At 38.6% G+C, this 20,087-nt stretch overlaps 1 protein-coding gene and 1 pseudogene across 2 annotated transcripts; one reads left to right on the top strand and one right to left on the bottom strand.

Annotated features, from left to right (window-relative positions):
* Positions 1-11,518, top strand: part of LOC107728519 (multidrug resistance protein 1-like) — a 23,821-nt pseudogene extending 12,303 nt beyond the window's left edge.
* A 1,934-nt stretch (positions 11,519-13,452) lies between these two features.
* Positions 13,453-18,140, bottom strand: LOC107728520 (transcription factor Sp8-like). 2 transcript variants are annotated; one of them, XM_016538721.1, is made up of 2 exons: positions 17,915-18,140; positions 13,453-15,556 (listed from the first exon to the last, which is right to left on the bottom strand). In XM_016538721.1, exon 2 carries the CDS (start codon positions 15,521-15,523, stop codon positions 14,210-14,212), a length of 1,314 nt encoding a protein of 437 aa, XP_016394207.1. In that variant the 5' UTR covers positions 15,524-15,556; positions 17,915-18,140; the 3' UTR covers positions 13,453-14,209. The 2 variants fall into 2 exon arrangements, with proteins under 2 accessions (XP_016394207.1, XP_016394206.1); XM_016538720.1 differs by lacking the exon at positions 17,915-18,140 and adding an exon at positions 15,774-15,856.
* Positions 18,141-20,087: the final 1,947 nt, after the last annotated feature.

Below are 20,087 nucleotides of genomic sequence, written 5' to 3'. Positions count from 1 at the left end.
ATATATGTAAATATATAAGTTTGGGTTCAGTAAGATTTAAGATTTTTTTTTAAATAAATCTCTTATGCTGCATTTATTTGATCAAAATATAATTTTTTTGATATTTTAACTGTTGAAAACAGTTGTGCTACTTAAAAATTTTAATGGAAACTATGACACATTTTTTTCAGGATTCTTTGCTGAATAGAAAGTTTAAAAGAACAGCAATGATCAGAAATAGACATCTTTGGTAACATAAATATCTTTACGGTCACTTTTGATCAATTTAGTGCAATAGGATCTGAATATTATTATTATTTTTTTTTATTACTGACCCCAAAGTTTTTAACAGTAGTTTGTGTGTGTGTGTGTGTGTGTGTGTGTGTTGGTTGCAGTGCTGTGACAATATAAAAGCCAATTATAATGGAATATTACCATTATAATATCATGCTTAATATTTCTGTCACTCAGTTTAAAGGAGTCTTTATAAACTAAAAATGTTTTTTATAAAACTGCCTGTATCCTTTAGGAGGGGTCTCTCGCAAGAAGGCCACCATATCTGGAGTTCTTAGGCATAATGTTTTATCTTTATTTTATTTTATTTATTTTTTTAAACATGATTCTATTCATTTACATTAACAGACCTCTGGGAGACCAAATGATGATTTTGATGCCAATGAAGATGATATTCAGGATGTTTCTGAGGGAGAAACTGGTGAGGAATCTTCTGAAACAGAGACTCCTGAGGGAGGAATGGAAATGCAAATGGAGAGTGGAACCCTTAGACGAAGCTTAAGACGTGGCAGTGAGAGACGTTCCTCCAGAAAGAAGTCCTCCTCAAAGAAGAAGAGCAAGAAATCCAAAAAAGACAAAAAGGTACAAGCACTCCACTGCTTTGGTGATTCATAAATGGAGTAATCGGTTCCTGTTTATTTCAAATTCTCTTGTAGGAAAAGGAGAAAGTTCCAGAAATACCTTTCACTAAAATTTTGGCTCTGAACAAGCCGGAATGGCCTTACCTGCTGGTGGGTACGCTGGGCAGCCTTGTGGGTGGAGCTGTTTATCCCTGTATGGCCATTCTGTTTGCCAAAATCATTGGTGTGAGTGTCCTTTGTCTTTGTTCACACATCTCTGAACAAAAATCTCTATTGTGTGGATTCTTTCTTCCCTATTATAGTTTCAAAATAATTCATTGTGGATCGGATATTATACTAGTTCCATAAGCATATAGCATTTACAATGATTACCGGAATGTTGAGTTGAATAGAATCTCTTCTGTTTGTAGGTATTTGCAGAAGTCGATCCTGAAGTAAAGCGACAGAAGACCATGATGTTCTCGCTTTTCTTTCTACTAACTGGAGCAGTGGCTTTTATAACCTATTTCTTCCAGGTGAGACTTTGTTGCATTATTAGTAGTGTTTACTAGCATTTCTACTCATACTTCGGGTTAGAGATGTGAACAAACCCATAGCCATTAATATTAAACTTGGATTCCCTTTACCCTTAGTGTTAACCAACCAGAAACCTAACAACCATCTAACAATTCCTTAGTATCATTCTAGTGAATTGTGCACAGACTAGCTAGATAGCTAGCTAGCTAAATCAATCTAGTATCTAGTTTATAAATAAAGTGTTTCACTGCGTGTTCACTGCAACCAATACACCATTCAAAAGTTTAATGATTTTTGAAATGAAGTCTCTTATGCTCACCATTACTGCTTTTTTAATTAAAAAAATACAGTAAAACAGTAAAATATTATTGTGAAATATTATTACAATTTAAAATCTAAACTAAAAATTAAAAGTGAAATGTAAAAAAGTGTATAAATTACAATTAAAATGTAATGGCAAAGCTGAATTTTCAGCTGTCTTCAGAGTCACATGTTTCTTCAGAAATCTGTATGTTGATTTGGTGCTAAAGAAACATTTTTATTATCAATGTTGAAAACAGTTGTCCTGCTTAATATATTTCTGGAATAAATGTTGTATGTAAGTTTCACATCTGGTGCTCTGTCATGTAGGGCTTCATGTTTGGTAAATCTGGTGAGCTTCTAACCATGAGGTTGAGAAGTCAGGCTTTCAACGCCATGATGAGACAGGTACGGCACATTTCCCACATCTCTCACTCCATTACTATATGCAATTGAGAACTAATCTGGCACAAACAGATAGCTATTGAAATGCGTGCTTCATCCTCAAGCCTGTTTCCCTTAACAGGAGATTGCTTGGTTTGATGACAACAACAATGAAGTGGGAGTCCTGACCACTAAATTAGCCACAGATGCGTCTCTGGTTAAAGGGGTGAGTGGAACACAGTGATTTGCCATCAGAACCAGTAATTAAGCTTTCACTGTGGATACAGCCTGTGTTTTTGGCTCCAGTTCATTACATCCATCTCTTTAAACTGTTATAGGCCTGACTGAATTTATTTTTCAGTTGTATTTATGTGAGAGCTAATCCATATGACTACAGCTTTCAGTATTAATAGTGCAACTTTATTTTAAATACACGACCATTTAAAAGTTTGGGTCTGTAATATTGTTTGAAGAAGTCTCTTATGCTAACCAAGGCTGCTTTTATTTATTTAAAATACAGTAAAAACTGTAATATTGTGAAAAATAATTACAATTTAGAATAAATATATTCTGTTTGGATATATTTTAAAATGTAATTTATTCCTGTAATGGCGAAACTGAATTTTCAGCAGCCATTACTCCAGTCTTCAGTGTCACATAATCCTTCAGAAATATGCTGATTTGCTGCTTAAACTGGCTGCACACTAGAGGATTTTATGGCCAATTTTAAGCCCATTTCCAAATCCATTAGTTTTTCTTCTCTAGTCACGTTTGATCTCGCGAGTCTCTGTGAGATCTCGTGTCACTGTGAAATCGTTCCTACAGTCATCAAGTGTGTGGTCTCGCGGTCTGGTCGAATCGTCTAGAGCAGGGCTGGCAAACTCCAGTCCTGGAGAGCCGCAGCCCTGCAGAGTTCAGCTCCAACCCTAATTAAAACTCGCCTGCCTGTAGCTTCCTAGTAACCATTCAGACCTTGATTAGCTCGTTCAGGTGTGTTTGATTAGGGTTGAAGCAAAACTCTGCAGAGCTGCGGCTCTCCAGGACCGACGTTCGCCACCCCTGCTCTAGAGTGTGCATTCAGAGGATTATAAGGCTAAAAATCGGTTGAAACGGTCTTCATGTGTGTGGTCTCCCATGGTTTTAAAATCGGTTAAGATTTGAAAATCGTCTAGTGTGCGGCCAGCCTTATGTCACGGTTATCGGCTGGTGTGCCTTAGATGGCCACCAGAGGTCACCGTGTCTGTTTGTTAAGCACATGGCTTGTTGTTTGTTGTTGGTGCCATGTGCTCTCTTGTCTATTGTCTGACCCCGCCCTTCTTGTTATCTCATTATTGTTTCAGTTACTCCACCTGTGTCTCCCTCGTTACCCTCCTCGTTTGTCTCCCTATTTATTCTCCTGGTGTCTGCAGTCCTGTGCTGTTTTTTCGTTGTTTATGTCTGAGAGTCATTGTCGTGTGTATGGTATGTTCCGCTTGTCTTGCTGTGCTGTGCCCTGTCCTGGCCTGCCTGTTTTTCCCCCCTCATGGTAGTTTTTGTTGTTTATTTTATTGTTAATAAAAGCCCATTCGTTCCTGCAATTGAGTTCTCGCCTCATCTCTCTTCCGGGACCATGACAGCTTAAGAAACATTTATTATTATCAATGTTAAAAACAGTTGTGCTGGTTAATATTTTTGTGAAAACCATGATACATTTTTCAGGATTTTTTGATGAATTGGAAGTTCAAAAGAACAGCTTTTATTTCAAATAGAAATATTTTGTAATATTATAAATGTCTTTACTGTTACTTTTGATCAATTTAATGTACTCATGAGATGAAAAATCCCCATTTCGTTTGCCTCGTTTACTCTTATTCTTTACTACAATAACCTGCTTAGTTGGGTAGTGACTTTTTTTTTTTTCTTCTCTATTTTTCTCATCTCTAGGCAGCAGGATCCAGATTAGGTCTAGCCACAAACACTATCTGTGCTCTTGGCATTGCTTTCATTGTGGCCTTCGTCCATAGCTGGCAGCTCACCTTGCTTATCCTTGCCTGTGTCCCCTTCCTCATGGGGGCAAATTTCATCCAGATGAGAGCCATGGCAGGACACACATCCAAAGATCAGAGTGCACTGGAGATGTCTGGCAAGGTACAGTACACTGGTCATTGACCTTTTTTTTTGGTTTAGTTTGGTTCAGTTTATGTAATTCAATTTATGCAATAAATGATTACGTAAGACTGACTGGTAACTGATGGTAATGTTTCTAACTCTTCCCCACAGATATCCACAGAAACTGTTGAGAACTTCAGAACGGTTGTTTCATTAACCCGTGAAGATATCTTCTTCCATAAGTTTATTGACAGTCTGAGCAAGCCATACCAGTAAAAGCCCATTTTTAACACTAAACACTTTAATACAGGGGTTTTCAAACTGGGGTCCAGGGTGCTAGGGTCCCCATGGCTAATTTGAAGCAAAAGACAAAAGAAAAAGATTTCACTAAATGTATTTTAGGGGCTTTCAAAGTTATCCTAAAATATTTCATTTTCATTCGTTTAATGCAACAATTTTTAACAGCTTTGGAATTATATTTGTGTTAAAAGCACATTGAACTGAAAATGGTTCTCTTAAGGCTTATAACTGTAACATTACTGTAATAGTAGGTAAAAAAAAGGATAGATTATGTATTTAATAATAATTTACTTTATTATATTTAATAAATATAAATATCTATTTAGATATTTAAAAGTTATATTTAATAATTTGCTTAGACTTCAGTACAGTGAAAATATATAAAAATAAAAGCTAATTAAAAAAAATTAATAAAAACTATAATAGTATATAAATAATACTAAACTAACATTGCTCACAAGGAAATCATGATATTTGGGCATCCTAGGTAATAAAAATTGTGAAATCTCAGAAATTTCAAATGGCTAATTTTATCCTTATCTTAACATATGTGCTCAGCTAATGCCAAATCTGATTCAGCCAAATCTTACAAACAGCAATATGTGATATTTCAGATCTAGTCTATGTAAAGCGCCCATCTACGGAATCACCTTTGCTCTTGCCCAAGCCATTCCTTACCTGGTCAATGCTGCAATCTTCCGCTTTGGAGCCTGGCTTATTGCAAGCTGCTACACAGACTTTGAAAATGTGTTCCTGTAAGTAAAGTTTTTATACTGTATATTATGTGTATATATATATATATGTGTGTGTGTGTGTGTGTGTGTGTGATATTTAAATATCAAACATACTCTTTACTGTGTTTATGTGTTGGTTCGTCCTCCACAGGGTGTTTTCTGTGATTGTCTTTGCTGCAAAGAACATTGGTCAGTCCTCATCATTCGCCCCTGACTTTGCCAAAGCCAAAGCAGCAGCTGGGAGGATCATACTGCTGCTGGAAAAGAAACCAGCCATTGATATCTATGATGAGTCTGGACAACGACCAGTAAGTATGAAAATCTCAAACGGTTAGAAGTGGTCACCAAAAAGCACAATATAATATAATATAATCTTTTTTTCAGACAAAATTTTCAGGGAATGTTGAATTCCGAGATGTGCAGTTCTCCTATCCAACGCGTCAGAATGTGAAAGTCTTAGAGGGCCTGAATGTGTCCGTGTCTCAGGGACAGACGCTGGCCCTGGTGGGCAGCAGTGGCTGTGGCAAGAGCACCACCATTCAGCTTCTGGAGCGTTTCTATGACCCTGCGGCAGGCCAAGTGGTGAGTTCATCAGGTGGTTTTGTGTGCCTAGAGGTCTAAACCATTATTTTGGCTCAAGGGATCAATTTACGCCTTACATTCTGTCTGGTTTTTGCTTGTTGCACAGTTTGTAGATGGTAATGACAGCAGAAATCTGAACCTGGCATGGCTGCGCACACAGATGGGGCTGGTGTCTCAGGAGCCCATCCTGTTTGATTGCACGATTGCTGAGAACATTCAGTATGGAGACAACAGCCGTGTCGTCACCCAGGAAGAGATTGAGGATGCTGCGAAGAAGGCCAACATACATAATTTCATCATTGGCCTTCCAGAGGTATGCATGATGTCTCTATTAATGTGTGTGTTTATAAATTCTGCTTTACAAACAAGTACACTACATATTGATTTAATAAAAATACAGTAAAAACAGTAATATTGTGAAATATTATTACAATTATTACTATTTTAAAATATTTTAAAATGTAATTTATTCCTGTGATGGCAAAGCTGAATTTTCAGCAGTCATTACTCCAGACTTCAGTGTCACATGATCCTTCAGAAATCATTCTAATATGCTGATTTGATGCTCAAGAAACATTTCTGATTATTATCAATGTTGAAAACAGTTGTGCTGCTTAACATTTTAGTTAAAACTGTATAGTTTGTCATTATTGTAGAATGTTGTCACGTTGGGTTTTGGGGTTTGTTTCGTGTTCATGTTTTCAAGTCTTTAATTATCACTACATGTCTTATGTAGTTTAGTCATGGTGATGTGTGTGTTTGACTTGAAGCGGCGCTGCACAGACCGATCGGTGTATGACATCAAAGTACCGCGAGAGCTCTAGAGAGCAGATAACTCAGCATGCTTTTGAATCACTCTCGTGGTACTTTGATGTCATCGGTCTGCGCAGCGCCGCTTCAAGCCGAACACACCTTATGTTTCTCAAACTGAAATTGGACCAATCAGATGTGAGCAAAGTGGCACATGTCTGACGCAAAAAAGTCACTCCCCAGTTTCTCTTCCCCCAAATTAAAGGTAAGAAAAAAAAAATCAATAAAAGACAATGACAACAAAATTGTCTAGCTTTAATGATAATTACTTATAATTATTTTATATAATTTATATATGATTTATATAATTATTATATGATTTATATTATTATTAATCCATTACACACAAGCAATTTTAGTTTAACAATTATTATAAAGCATTTATTTTTAATGAACACTAATATATACAGATCATATGTAATATAAATAAGCTGTAGAATCAATAGATAATGTTTTAAAAATGACTACATGTGACCTCACATGTTCGAGTGTCTAACGCTATATATTATCAACTATATAAACTAACTTCACAAGTTTCACTTGTGACAGCACTGATAAAGCAAGACAATTTTTTAGTTGTCCTCTTTCAAGGACAAGTACTTTCTTCAGTGTAAATGCGTTTAAATTCCTCATATTCTTCAATCTCTTAACCTTTCGCAAAATAGTTTTGAATCTCGCTGGCTCTCTTGTGAGAAGTGAATCACACTTGCTCTGTATTGCAAGCCATGTGATTGTCTGCTCGCCACTGATGTCACACATTCATGTGCACGCGCTCCAAAAACTCTGGATCAAAGCCTGAGTTGACAAAGAAAGTTGTTGATCAGCATCATGGTACCAACAAAGCTGGATTGGAGTGGTTTGGTTTAGTCAACTCGAAACTAATCCTGTAACTCTGAATTTGTTCAACTACCATCATGGTACAGGCCCCAGGAACAATGGAAACATAAGGGCTATATATACATAGAGTAATGACCGAACAAGACACACCTGTGAACAAACAGACAATAGACCAATGAGATCACAGAACACCTGACTAGCGCAACCAATCAAAACATGAAATATTGACAAAGGGAGCACATGGCAAAATACATGATGGCAAGAGAATCACATGATAAACCAGGAAACATAACTCTCCAGTTACTTACGTAACCTCGGTTCCCTGAGATAAGGGAATGAGCGTTGCATTAATCACGTTATGGGGAAACTCCTGTTTACCCTGCTACTGAAGCCTGATTTGATCACGTTTGTGTAGCTGCACGAACAAATGGCACTTTAACTCGTCAAAAGGGGTGAAGCCTACTGCTATATAAGTCGGCTCTGAGTGCCATTTTGTCAGAATCTTTCAAATGAAGCAAGAGTCGTCGACTCGCTTGCAGCCTTATAGCACGGCAGCCTACACAACGCTTGACCTTTCTCACTTACAAAAGGGAGTTACTGTAGGTAGATTAAGCAGAAAAAATCCGTGCCTGCAGGGCAGGGATGTCCATGTAATAAAATCTGGTGAAGGTAGATGGCGACGCCCAACTGGTGGCTGCACAGATATCAAAAATAGAAATTCCGCCGGACCAATCCCAGGAGGAGACCATCCCTCTGGTGGAGTGGGCCCTCACTCCTATAGGACACTGTAAGCCCGATGAGGCGTAAGCCAGGGCTATAGCATACACTATCCAGCGAATATCTGCTTCGTGACCGGCAGCCCTTTAGAGCGGCCTCTGAAAAACCTCTTGGGCTGCTCTGAGTGCTGAAACGGGCCAGAGTGTTCACTCTAAGGGCCCGAACTGGGCAGAGTGGATTAGGACCTTGCTCACCTTCTGAATGTGGGAGCGCTAGAAGGGTGAGGACTTGTGCTCTGAATGGAGTGGAAAGCACTTTTGGCACATATCTTGGCTTGAGGATGAATCTTCAATCGTTAGGCCCAAACTCAAGACATGAAGCACTGACTGACAATGCTTGTAGGTCACCCACTCAATTGACCAACGTTAAAGCCAGAAGGAAGGTGGTCTTAAGCGACAGGGGCCGCAAGTTGGCCGACTGAAGCGGCTCGAAGGGAGGGCCCTATAGATAAGTCCCAAGTCGGCACAGAATGAGGGCAAGGTGGATTCAATATCCGAGTCCCCAGAAAAACTACTCGCTGACTGGGAGACAAAGAGCCCTTGGCTAAATATATTTTCAACCCAAGCCACTCCAGGTGGCTTGTTCCCGTTCTGATCTGGCATCGAGGTAATTCAAGATACAGATTTCCATCTGTCTCAGAGGGGAGAGAGCTGCGTCTATGCACTTCGTAAAAGTGTGTGGGGCCAGTGACCATCCGAATGACAGGACTGTGTATTGATAGGCCACTCCTCGAAACTCCCTCAAAGTCAGCATCTTTAACGCCTGTCTCATGAGTGAGCGATTCAGATGCCTGAGATCGAGAATGGGCCTGAGCCCACCATCTTTTTTGGGAACGAGGAAGTAGCAGCTGTAAAAGCCTGACTCACGGTTCGCTAGAGGAGCCATTTCTACGGCTCCCTTTGCAAGCAGTGTTTGCACTGTGGACCAGAGAACGTGAGCATTGTTGTCCCATATCGAAGTTTGAAAAATGCCTCTGAAGCGAGGCGGCCTGCAAGTGAACTTAAGCAAGTAACCTCGTTCAATGATGTTTAGAACCCAACTTGACACATCCAGGATAGCTTTCTAAGCCTGAAGCTGGATGGCAATTGTTCTGAGTTTTTCGAGTGGCAGTTCGTTGCACGGGGGCAGGGAACTAACATTCGTGGAAATGAAGAGAGGAGAAATGCTCTTTTGAGTTTGTGGGTCCGCTATCACAGCGGTAGTTGTTTTGGGCATGCGCTGAATGGGGAGGATGAGCTCAACTTGAATGGGGCTTCCATTGCTCAGTGTTGAGCAGAGGGATGGAGAGCGGGCGCGAGACTTCTTTGAGGGAGTTCCGACCTCGGCGAGAACTGACCCTCTCCTCTTCCTCTCTGCATTTGGATCAGGTCGGCTTCTGAGGCTCGGGGTCCAACATCACTCTGGGGCGGGGACCTTGACGCCTAGGAAGCGAGTAGCGTTTTGCTGTCCTGGGGCGCTGCTGAAGCCCAGGCTCAGACTTAGGCTGGGGCTGAGGTGGTGCCAGCTTGGCAGGCTGCTGAACGGATGGAGCTTTCTGGTGACTTGAAAAACCGCCGCACTGGAGTACTTCAGCAGGAAGTGAGGCATTGCCTGCGATGACTTCTGTGCCGCTGTAAACCGCTCTGCAAATCCATCCACGGCAGGGCCAAACAGTCCTTTGGGAGAGACTGGCGTGTCTAGGAAGGCAACCTTGTCAGCGTCCCTGATCTCGGTTAGATTCAGCCAAAGGTGGCGCTCCAGCAACACCAAGTCGGCCATGGCCTAGTAAGCCAAGTCAGTGGCTGTGCGCAGATTTTGAAGGCGTCAGAAATCCGGCCGGACTCGTTCCATGGTGCGGAGAAGCTTGTCCTGGAACATTTGGAGCACCACCATCGTGTGAAGTCAGCCGGGCCATCAGCTGAATAAGCCCTGTTCGCTAGGGCTGAGGTAGTCCTGAAGGGCTTAGGGATGCGCTGCATGGCTTTTTAACCCCAGGGCCAGGGGTTTCAGCTAGTTGTCAAGGCAACATTTCTTATTTTCATTTAGTTTGTCTTGATGTACTAAAACAACTAAAACTGAACTAAAAATGAATGAAAACTATATAGACATATTATAACAAAAATTAAATAACATATTATATAAAAACAAATTACAAAAACACAACAAAATTACTAAATATTTAACTGAAATGAAATGAAAACAGAAAATTTTTAAATAAAAAGTAGTTAAAAATACTACTTAATACTATAATAGTATCTCAATGATAGTAAAATAACCAATGTTCAAAAAATAATATTTATTTAAATATAATTTGTATCATTAGTAATGCCTACAGTTTTGCTCAATTTAAATACAATTTGAATTAAATCAATTTGAATAAAATTATTAATTTCTTTCAAATAAATAAAATAAAATAATTATTATATTATATTATATTATATTATATTATATTATATTATATTATATTCAAAGCCACCAATAAAAACTGTCTATTTTCATCATTAATATACACACACACACACACACATATGTACATAATATGCATTCAGAAATACAACACTCGAGTTGGAGATAAAGGCACTCAGCTGTCTGGAGGACAGAAGCAAAGGATAGCCATTGCTCGAGCTCTGGTCCGCAAGCCCAAACTTCTGTTGCTGGACGAGGCCACATCTGCTCTCGACACAGAGAGCGAGAAGGTTTGTAAAGGCTGTTACACATACATATTTTCAAAACTATTTAAGAGGATATCATTATTAAGTTAATTAGATTTATTAAAAATCTTATCTTTTTGGTGCTGTATGGACAATATGCATTTCTGTCTCCAACCAGCAGGTGGCACTTTTGGTAGTTTGAACTTGTGTGCCTGTGATTCTGTTGGTTTTAGGGAGAGCCTTTAAAATTATGAATTTACATTCTACATACCCCCCTATTACATTTAGAAAAGGAAGCAAAAAGATCAAACAATCAAAAAGATCAAATAATCAAGTAAAGAGATTTAATTTATAAAGTGCTGCTTTAATTGTACATTTTCTGCTTGGTGTTCATTAAGTGCTCCCTGTAGTAAATGTTTCCTTAAAAATTTGGCCATTTCTTTCTTTCCTGTTATACAGATTGTGCAGAAGGCCCTCGATGACGCTCGGCTTGGCCGCACATGTATCGTCATTGCCCATCGTTTGTCCACTATTTATAATGCTGACATCATCGTGGTTGTTCAGAATGGCAAGGTGACTGAGCAGGGAACACATGCCCAACTCATGGCCAGACAAGGGGCCTACTGTGCTCTGGTGAATGCACAAGTATCTGCTCACTAACTTCAGCTCCCTTTGATTTATTCTAATGGTTGTGTATCTAAAATAAAGGGCAAAGTTAAATAATTAAATGGTGTAGTTAATCTTACATTCAATTTAAATTATAGTTTATCTTCTCTGTCACTTATTTTGCAATCTTACTGTAAAATTGATGTAAGAAGCTTACTATCAATTTCGGAACAACATTATTTGAAAAATCATTTAAATATTTAAACTCTTTTTTAAAAAAGCAATGCCATGTCATGTGACTAGATATTAATTGGAGAAACGAAAAATGTGGGATAATTGCTATTTACGCTTTTTGTTACAACTCCATGAAAAGATACTATTCTAATATAAAAATAAAAAGATATTGTATATCTATAGATTTACTTTTCTCAATTTTTCAAATACAAATATTGTTTGTCATATGCAGTACATTGTAAATATTATAATAGTGTTATTTTATTTTACATAAAAAATGTACAGTACAAAATCCCATTATACTTTTCCCCCAATAGTCTCTGCTTCAACAGATAATTGCAGCTCTTTTACCTAATGTTTTGAAGATTGTATGCGTTTGTACAGTGGCATAAACCCTTTCCATGTGAATATTGGTTTTGTTTATATGAGTTTGGCGCATGGGGGCGCAATGTGCTCGTGCTTTGAGCCTCCAACATTGGACTTTTTTTCTGCACAGGCTTTAACTTTGTCTCTCGAATAATAACTGCTATTATTCTTGAATTATTTCTGTTAATATTTGCATTGTTTATTGTTAAGATGCTTTTTCGATTTTTATAAAATAAATTATCCATCATTCTCTGCTGTCGTTCCTTCCTTAGGCTTGTTTAAATTAAACTTTTTATTTAAAGTAAAGCTAACTTGTTTAAAGTAAATTTCAGTTCCCACACTCTTCGCTGGCATAGCATATTTTTACTTTTTGTGCATGTAATTTTGTTTGTATGGTCACATGTTATAGTGGTAAATTTGGTTATTTTTTTCGTATGTAACCAACTCTAAACAATTATGCGCCGATAATATTCTTTATGTTCATTTTCGAAAGACACACTCGGATAATCACTGAAATCCTTGAACACGAATTTTTTTCGTGGCCACCGAAGACGTAAAAAAAATTGTTATTTGGTTGGTGTGCTCTGAGATTTATATATTTTATTTTAAAGTGACTGCAAAAGTATATCTTTCATAAAGTAACAGAAACCTACATTTCTATAGTCACCGTTTTTAAATTCAACAATTGAGTGACTGAATAATTTTACATGTTACAGTTCTTATTTAAGCTCATATAAAATGTTCTCAGAAGTTTAGATTTATTGTCTGTAGCTACTTAGGGAATGTGTACAACTAAAAAAAAAAAGTGTTATAACTGTAGCAAATAGTAAACGTTAATTTACTAAAGCCGCTTTTCGTGGGTTTCACAACAACCCAGTTTTAAAATTTTGAACACACATTTTTTACAATTGGTATTGAAATGGCGTAACAGGTCCTGCACTGGCACATGTTATTTTATAGAAATTGGACATTGCAGTAATATCAACGGCAAACCGTTCACTGTGGCTGAATCCATGTTGACTTTATTGGGTGGCTTAAATTAGAAAGCCAATTTCTCAAATAAACGATGTGAAAAAAACGCTCACCTTACATGTGCATGCTTACATAAATTAGAAAACGTGATTAAACACTGAATTCTGAATTTAAAATCTTACAAATATTTTCAAAGTGCGTCTATGACAGACCTCCAAAAAAAAATCAAGTCCAACTCGTGAATAAATATGACGTTTTTCTTCACAAAAAAAAACACTCCCGTACAGTTTTGGATATTTACTAGTCAATATATGCAACTAAAAATACTATTCAAAATGTGCGTCTTGAACAAATACATACATTTACATCAGTGTGGTATAACTTTCTAGTCTATTCTATTTTATTTTCAATATTTACATTCGTTTGCAGCAACAGGAAATAAGTACATTTCATACAAACTTAGGATTTGTAGTCTGTAGTTTCAACAAAGACCATGAATGTGCGATATAGACTATTTTTCGAATATTAAAGAAATGAATTTGTAAATGACAAAACGAAGTCTATTCAACACTACGGCAATTTATCCTTACGAAATTGGATTTTAGTAGTGTTCATGAATAAAGTGCCACAGTTTGGTTTTGAGAAAAAAAAAGTTAGCAATGACAGGCCACTTCACTGATGGGTAAAATACATGTTTTCTGTTTCATAACAACAGTAAGTAAAATAAGACTATTTGACAAATATCCATCAGAATGCACAAATCAGATTATTTCATTTTTAATATTCCCTTATTTTACCAAATTAATGTCACACAGAATCTGTGCAGACCAAAACAGGCTTACTTTATAGTAAATTACATTTTAATCGTAAATTGAATCACTTTACAACATCCAAGTGAAATGGCCACACGGTTATTTCACCAGGTGACACTTTATAATAACTTTCATTTTTAACTTAACAAATAGTATTAAGCTTAACAGAAGATTAGTTAATGTACACTCGAATAGCTAAAAAGAAATGAAACTTTGGTTTATATTGTTTCATATAGGATTTTCAGGATTGAATGTGCATTAGCTAGCGATCTGATAGTGTTTGTTAAGAACTGGAATTATTGAAAGTTTTTATAAAGCGTTACCGAACGAACAGCACAACCTTTTTGTGAACCGTCAGATAAGTTTCTAGTCCATTTGAGATTCGTGTACGTGCATTTAGAATGGGACTAATCGAGGGAGTTTGTACGGCCATTCAAATCCGTCGTCGGGACAGACTCGGGAGGTTGCAACAGGTCAGGTGAGTGGCACGAGGGGCTACCGGGCACACTGTGCTCGCTGTCGGTGTCACTCCCTCGTTTTCCTCCACTCGCCCCAGACCCCGACCCTGACGAGCCTCCGGCACTGTGCGTTTTGACATGTTTACTGAGGTGGTCGCTCCGCATGAACCTCTTGTTACACACGGGACAAGCGAAGCGCTTCTCGCCGGTGTGCGTGCGTAAATGTCGCTGGAGCTCGTCGGAGCGCGTGAACCTCTTCCCACAGAACAACCAGTTACACACAAACGGCCTTTCTCCGGTGTGCCACCTCAAATGAGCCTTGAGGTGCGACGTTTTGCCGTACACTTTCCCACACCCGGGAATGTGACAGCTGTGTAGCCCTTTTCTGCGGAGGCTCGCGCCAGCTGGACCCAGCCTTTCCGCCTCTTGACAGTTCGGGCAGTCGCACGTCGCTCTGCCCGAGTAGCGCCGTGCTGAGGACCGCGGAGACCCCGCCAACGAGGCCGTCGGACCCCCTGTCAACATGGAACCTCCCGCTCCACCCAGGGGAGAGGGACTGGAGTCCGGGTACGAGGAGAGCACGGGTTTGAATCCGTCCATGAGATGCTGACCGGTGGTCAGGAGATGCGGGGACGCACTGGTACTGAAGGCAGAGTGGCTTAAACTCGAGTAGTCTGAGTTGTATCCCCCCAAAGGAGAGTGTAAAGAAGTCTGCAGCCCACCGGAGTGAAGGGACGTCTGGAGCGCGGCTCCGTTCGGGTTCTGCACGTCAATCCAACCGGCTCCCACGTCCCACCACGCGGACGCGCCCGTGGTGCCCACATCCCCAGTGGGTATGCCAGGGTGCGAGGACTTGAACCACGACTCGTAGGGATGCGCCACGCTCATTCTCGGGTAAATGCTTTGCAAGCTGTCCACGGACGTGTGCACCTTGGAAATAAACATGGGCTGGTGGCTGGGCTCTTGGGAGTTGTTGGAAACCGACGCCTGGAAAACGGAGTAGTCGTTTCCGTAATGGGAGTTGGGTGAAGTACCAGATGTTAAGGAAAAGGCACTGGATCCCGTGGAAGTGTTCGTGCCAAAAGAGTCGCTTAAACCACCACCATTCCGAGCGAAAGAGGATAAACCGGACCCCAAACTACAGCTGCTGGCTGTCGCTCGTTTCCACGGGTGGAATCCTTTCCCGAACGAAGAGGAGTTATCCGATATAGATGAAGGAGAAGCACTCGGGCTCCCAATTTTATTACACGTCGCAGCCAACATGGCTAAAGGAGTCGACCCCAATCTCGGCTCCTCCTGGAACAAAAGAAAAAGTTAAAAGGTAAGTAAAGATGGTATATTTGGGAACCGGGTGCATTCGAAGAACAGTTTTAACTTGCTGTCTTTTATCGTACAACCTCAACATGACTGAAGTATGGCAGTAACGAAATCTTAACCACTGAAATACAACCCCTCGCAAACACAAAACAAAAGCGAAACAAAACATATAAATACCAATATAAGTTATACATACAATGTCGTAGTTGAGAAATGGAAGTCCTGCTCGTTTCTCTCGTTTAAAACATAATCAAGTGACTCTCTCCCGGCTGACCCAAGAAATTTTAATCCTCACGGCAGGACAATAAAGGAAACTAATTAAACCAGCACGAAACTCCTTAGACTCACCCCTAGAAGTGAAGTTGCCATCACAAAAGTGCCCTCCTCAGAGGATCTTTTTATATTTATGAATCAGAGCACTGTTTTTTTTAGAGGTATGCAATACAATGATGTGGTCCGCCCATTCCAGCACAATTGTAGCTCCTCTCACGGCTTTGAAGTGCCGCTGTGACACGGGCCACCAATCAGGAAGAGCCGTACCTTCACGCGGCCACATTCTAGCGTGAGGTCATCGACAGAGCACTTCAGACAAGATCTCCACCCCTTCCAACTCCCCCCTCATAATAAAACTGAAGTTAAATGAGTAGGACTGCAAGTATTAGGGAAAACTTTTCTATTCTTTTGTATAAAGTGGTTACGAGGTTACTGGACCCCTGATCTGTTACAAATTATTCTTATTCTTATTCTTATTCTTATTCTTATTATGTAACGTCTGCTACAAGTTGTGATAATGGAAAATAGCAATTGTATATCATATCACTCTTACAAGTCGTTGTCATTGTCTTAAAGGTTGTTTTATAGAATGTAGATTCCCATAAACAATTTTAAAGAAATTATGCCGTACAGATCAGCAAGAGAAAACGAACAGGTTGCCTCCGAAAATAATTTTACTATTCTTTAAATGTTTGACCATTGTTTCGAAAATAAACACGTTTAATAAAACTTTCCTTTAGTACCTAAACAAAAGTTTACATTATTCAAACAAGCGTGCATTGCGCAACGATTGATTTAAAAATGTATTAACGAAATCAATGTGTATATAAACTCTCATAACTTTATATTATAAACATACCATCTCTTTCTTTCACTCTCTTCTTATTAACACACTCACACACACACAACACAATTAACACACTCAGCATTTTAGGCAGGACTGGTGTGTTTTCCGATATTTTTCGATATTATTACGTATGAATTACCAATTGGGAGCATATGAACTTGTTAACCCATGTTGGTCAGTGAAAAAAAAAATCATTTCACATAATGCATGTAAACGTCTTTACAAGGTGGGGATATGGCTTTTGTGTTCTGTTAGCTCTCCAACAGCAACACAGTGGCGGGCTATTGATATCAGGACGATGAATGCAGAAATGCTCTCAAGATAATGATGTGGCCCTGGCTACTCTATTTACATGCGTCGTGGACTGGAGGCATACATTTCATTTGAATTTCAAATTTAATAAAGCAGGAGGTTTTTAATCATGAGAAGTTTTATTTGTTTGATAATAACATTCTTATTGACCGGCTCCGTTGACCAACTCGGTCATTATAGGACAGCAAAAAGTTAATTAAAACGACCGAAGATTATTCATCAAATCATCTGCCTCCGCCGTGTCGCCTCCTTTATTGCGGGAAGTGATAGATGGCTGATCAGATTCATTTCTCAGTTTCTTCGATTTGCACAACAGTTCTGTTGTTTCCTTGGCAGTGCTTACCTTTTCTAATTCAAAGAACAAGAAGCAGTTGAACTCAAAATTGAGAGTGAGAACAATACGCAACAAAAAAACAGGAAATGCGCCAATTTTAAATTTCAGCCATGTATTCTGAAACAAATTCTGCAAAGTTTGTAAAGTTAATTATATAGAATGAATAAAAGATGCGATAAAACAATTAAACGTACAGCTTTTGCTTCAAACATCCATCACGTCAAAATAACATTGAACTTTTCTCTCAGATGATATAAAGACTTTGGTTTGTGGATGGTGAGATTATGATAACTGAATAAAAAGAAAACCCATCAGCGAATGAATCTCTGTTCAACACTAAAACATTTTCATACACACCACACAGAGTATTAAATCCCTTAAATATACATGTCTTTACATCAGCATGTAAAGACTAACAGATAAATAAAGTGGTCAAACTTCACGGCAATACATTTCCATAACTCAACGTGCACGCGCAACCCTTGCCAAAATACAAATGTCACACACTCGCAAACAAATGTCCCATAAACTGCAGCATTGTTTGATTGCAACAGATGCATGATGCACATACCGTGTCTGTGTCCTCGGTTTATTGATTGACCCCGCGCGCATCTCCTCTCGCACAGCAGAAGGCAGTGGCGCTCACGCACAGTGAAAGCGCAGACCCTGGAAGATAAATGTTACTTTGGGAATTGAGTTTAATTAGGAATAACGGAGGAGCCGCTCGGCCACCGGTGGTGTAATCAAAACATGTGTTCATGTCCTCTGACAAGACAGCGCGAGAGATGCGCGAGAGCTGTGTGATCTGCAGAGGATGAGGTGGAAGTGCAGTGCCAGCGTGTGATTTTTAAACAATACTACAGAAAACGCATTTAACAATTTTACTGATTTTAAATAAATTATTTTCAAAAGTGATAAAAGGTTAGAACGTATACTGGGACAAAAATATGCAAATAAAATTGAATTCGTTATTTTGTGGAGCCTATACAATTCATATCAGAGGTTTAATATTGTAACTGATTAAATTAAATAAATTAACGAACAGAAATATATATATATTTAAAATAATAATAAAAAGAGTCAAAAATAACAACAAAACGTTCGCGCATGTAATAGCCTATCCTGTTGCTTCCCCCCCAAGATGCCATACAGGCCACTGAGGTTCCTTTTGGCCTGTGTTGAACAGATGTCCCCATCTCTGCCTTTCTTCTCCCATGTATGGGCTACATTACCGTCATGAAATCAAGCTGAAGAAACCTGTCCCATTCGTGGCCCTAATCATCGCGTTATTCTGGCCGAGTGCGCACGAACAAAATGGGTTTAATATTGCGTGCTCTCAATAATTTTGCGAAAAGAAAAGAGGGGAAGTCAGCGGCTGTGTCCCGGAGATGGTGGGAGCACTTTCCTCTTTAATCTGATGATTATCCAGGAAAACTGATAATCCAGTGGTCTACCTGTCCGAGTCCTGCGAAACATCAGTAGACTAATTGCTGGAATTCGAAACTAGTAATAAAGATTTAGGACTACGTTGAAAGCATCGATGTAAATAAAATAAAAATAAGTAAATAAAAATAAATAATAAAGAAAGAAAGAAATGAATACAATAAAATAATAAATAAATAAATGAATTATTACTTTGAATAAAGACAATTGCATGTTTTAAAACTTTATGTATTTATTTACTTACTTACTTATACATTCTGAAAGTCAGAATCTTTTGTTAAATAAACCTAAAGTATTTAGAAAGTAAGTATTTAGTCTTGCCTGAGTTTATTTACAAGGAATCTGTTTGTGTTGCACAGGATTACAGGTTCATATAATCATTTACTATTTAATTATCATTTACTATATATATATATATATATATATATATATATATATAATTGTGTCATGAATTCTCTCTCTCTCTCTCTCTATTACTTGTTATACAAATGATTTCAAGTGTTATGAACTTTTACTATAGTTCAATCTAATGCCTTTGTAAAATATCTTATAAATTTGGGGCCATGGCCGGACTCTCTTTTCAGCAGGAGGTGGGACAGAGAGACCAGATGTCCCTGTGTGTGCAGGGCTGCCAAGTGAGGCTAGGGCAGTGAAGAAACCTGTCCCATTCGTGGCCCTAATCATCGCGTTATTCTGGCCGAGTGCGCACGAACAAAATGGGTTTAATATTGCGTGCTCTCAATAATTTTGCGAAAAGAAAAGAGGGGAAGTCAGCGGCTGTGTCCCGGAGATGGTGGGAGCACTTTCCTCTTTAATCTGATGATTATCCAGGAAAACTGATAATCCAGTGGTCTACCTGTCCGAGTCCTGCGAAACATCAGTAGACTAATTGCTGGAATTCGAAACTAGTAATAAAGATTTAGGACTACGTTGAAAGCATCGATGTAAATAAAATAAAAATAAGTAAATAAAAATAAATAATAAAGAAAGAAAGAAATGAATACAATAAAATAATAAATAAATAAATGAATTATTACTTTGAATAAAGACAATTGCATGTTTTAAAACTTTATGTATTTATTTACTTACTTACTTATACATTCTGAAAGTCAGAATCTTTTGTTAAATAAACCTAAAGTATTTAGAAAGTAAGTATTTAGTCTTGCCTGAGTTTATTTACAAGGAATCTGTTTGTGTTGCACAGGATTACAGGTTCATATAATCATTTACTATTTAATTATCATTTTCTATATATATATATATATATATATATATATATATATATATATGTGTGTGTGTAC

This window comes from Sinocyclocheilus rhinocerous, unplaced genomic scaffold (genome assembly GCF_001515625.1).
Source record: "Sinocyclocheilus rhinocerous isolate Xijiao unplaced genomic scaffold, SAMN03320098_v1.1 scaffold3047, whole genome shotgun sequence".
Classification (NCBI taxonomy): Eukaryota; Metazoa; Chordata; class Actinopteri; order Cypriniformes; family Cyprinidae; genus Sinocyclocheilus; species Sinocyclocheilus rhinocerous.
Note: the sequence above shows the minus strand (reverse complement) of the source record. Positions and strands in the feature narration are given on the sequence as shown.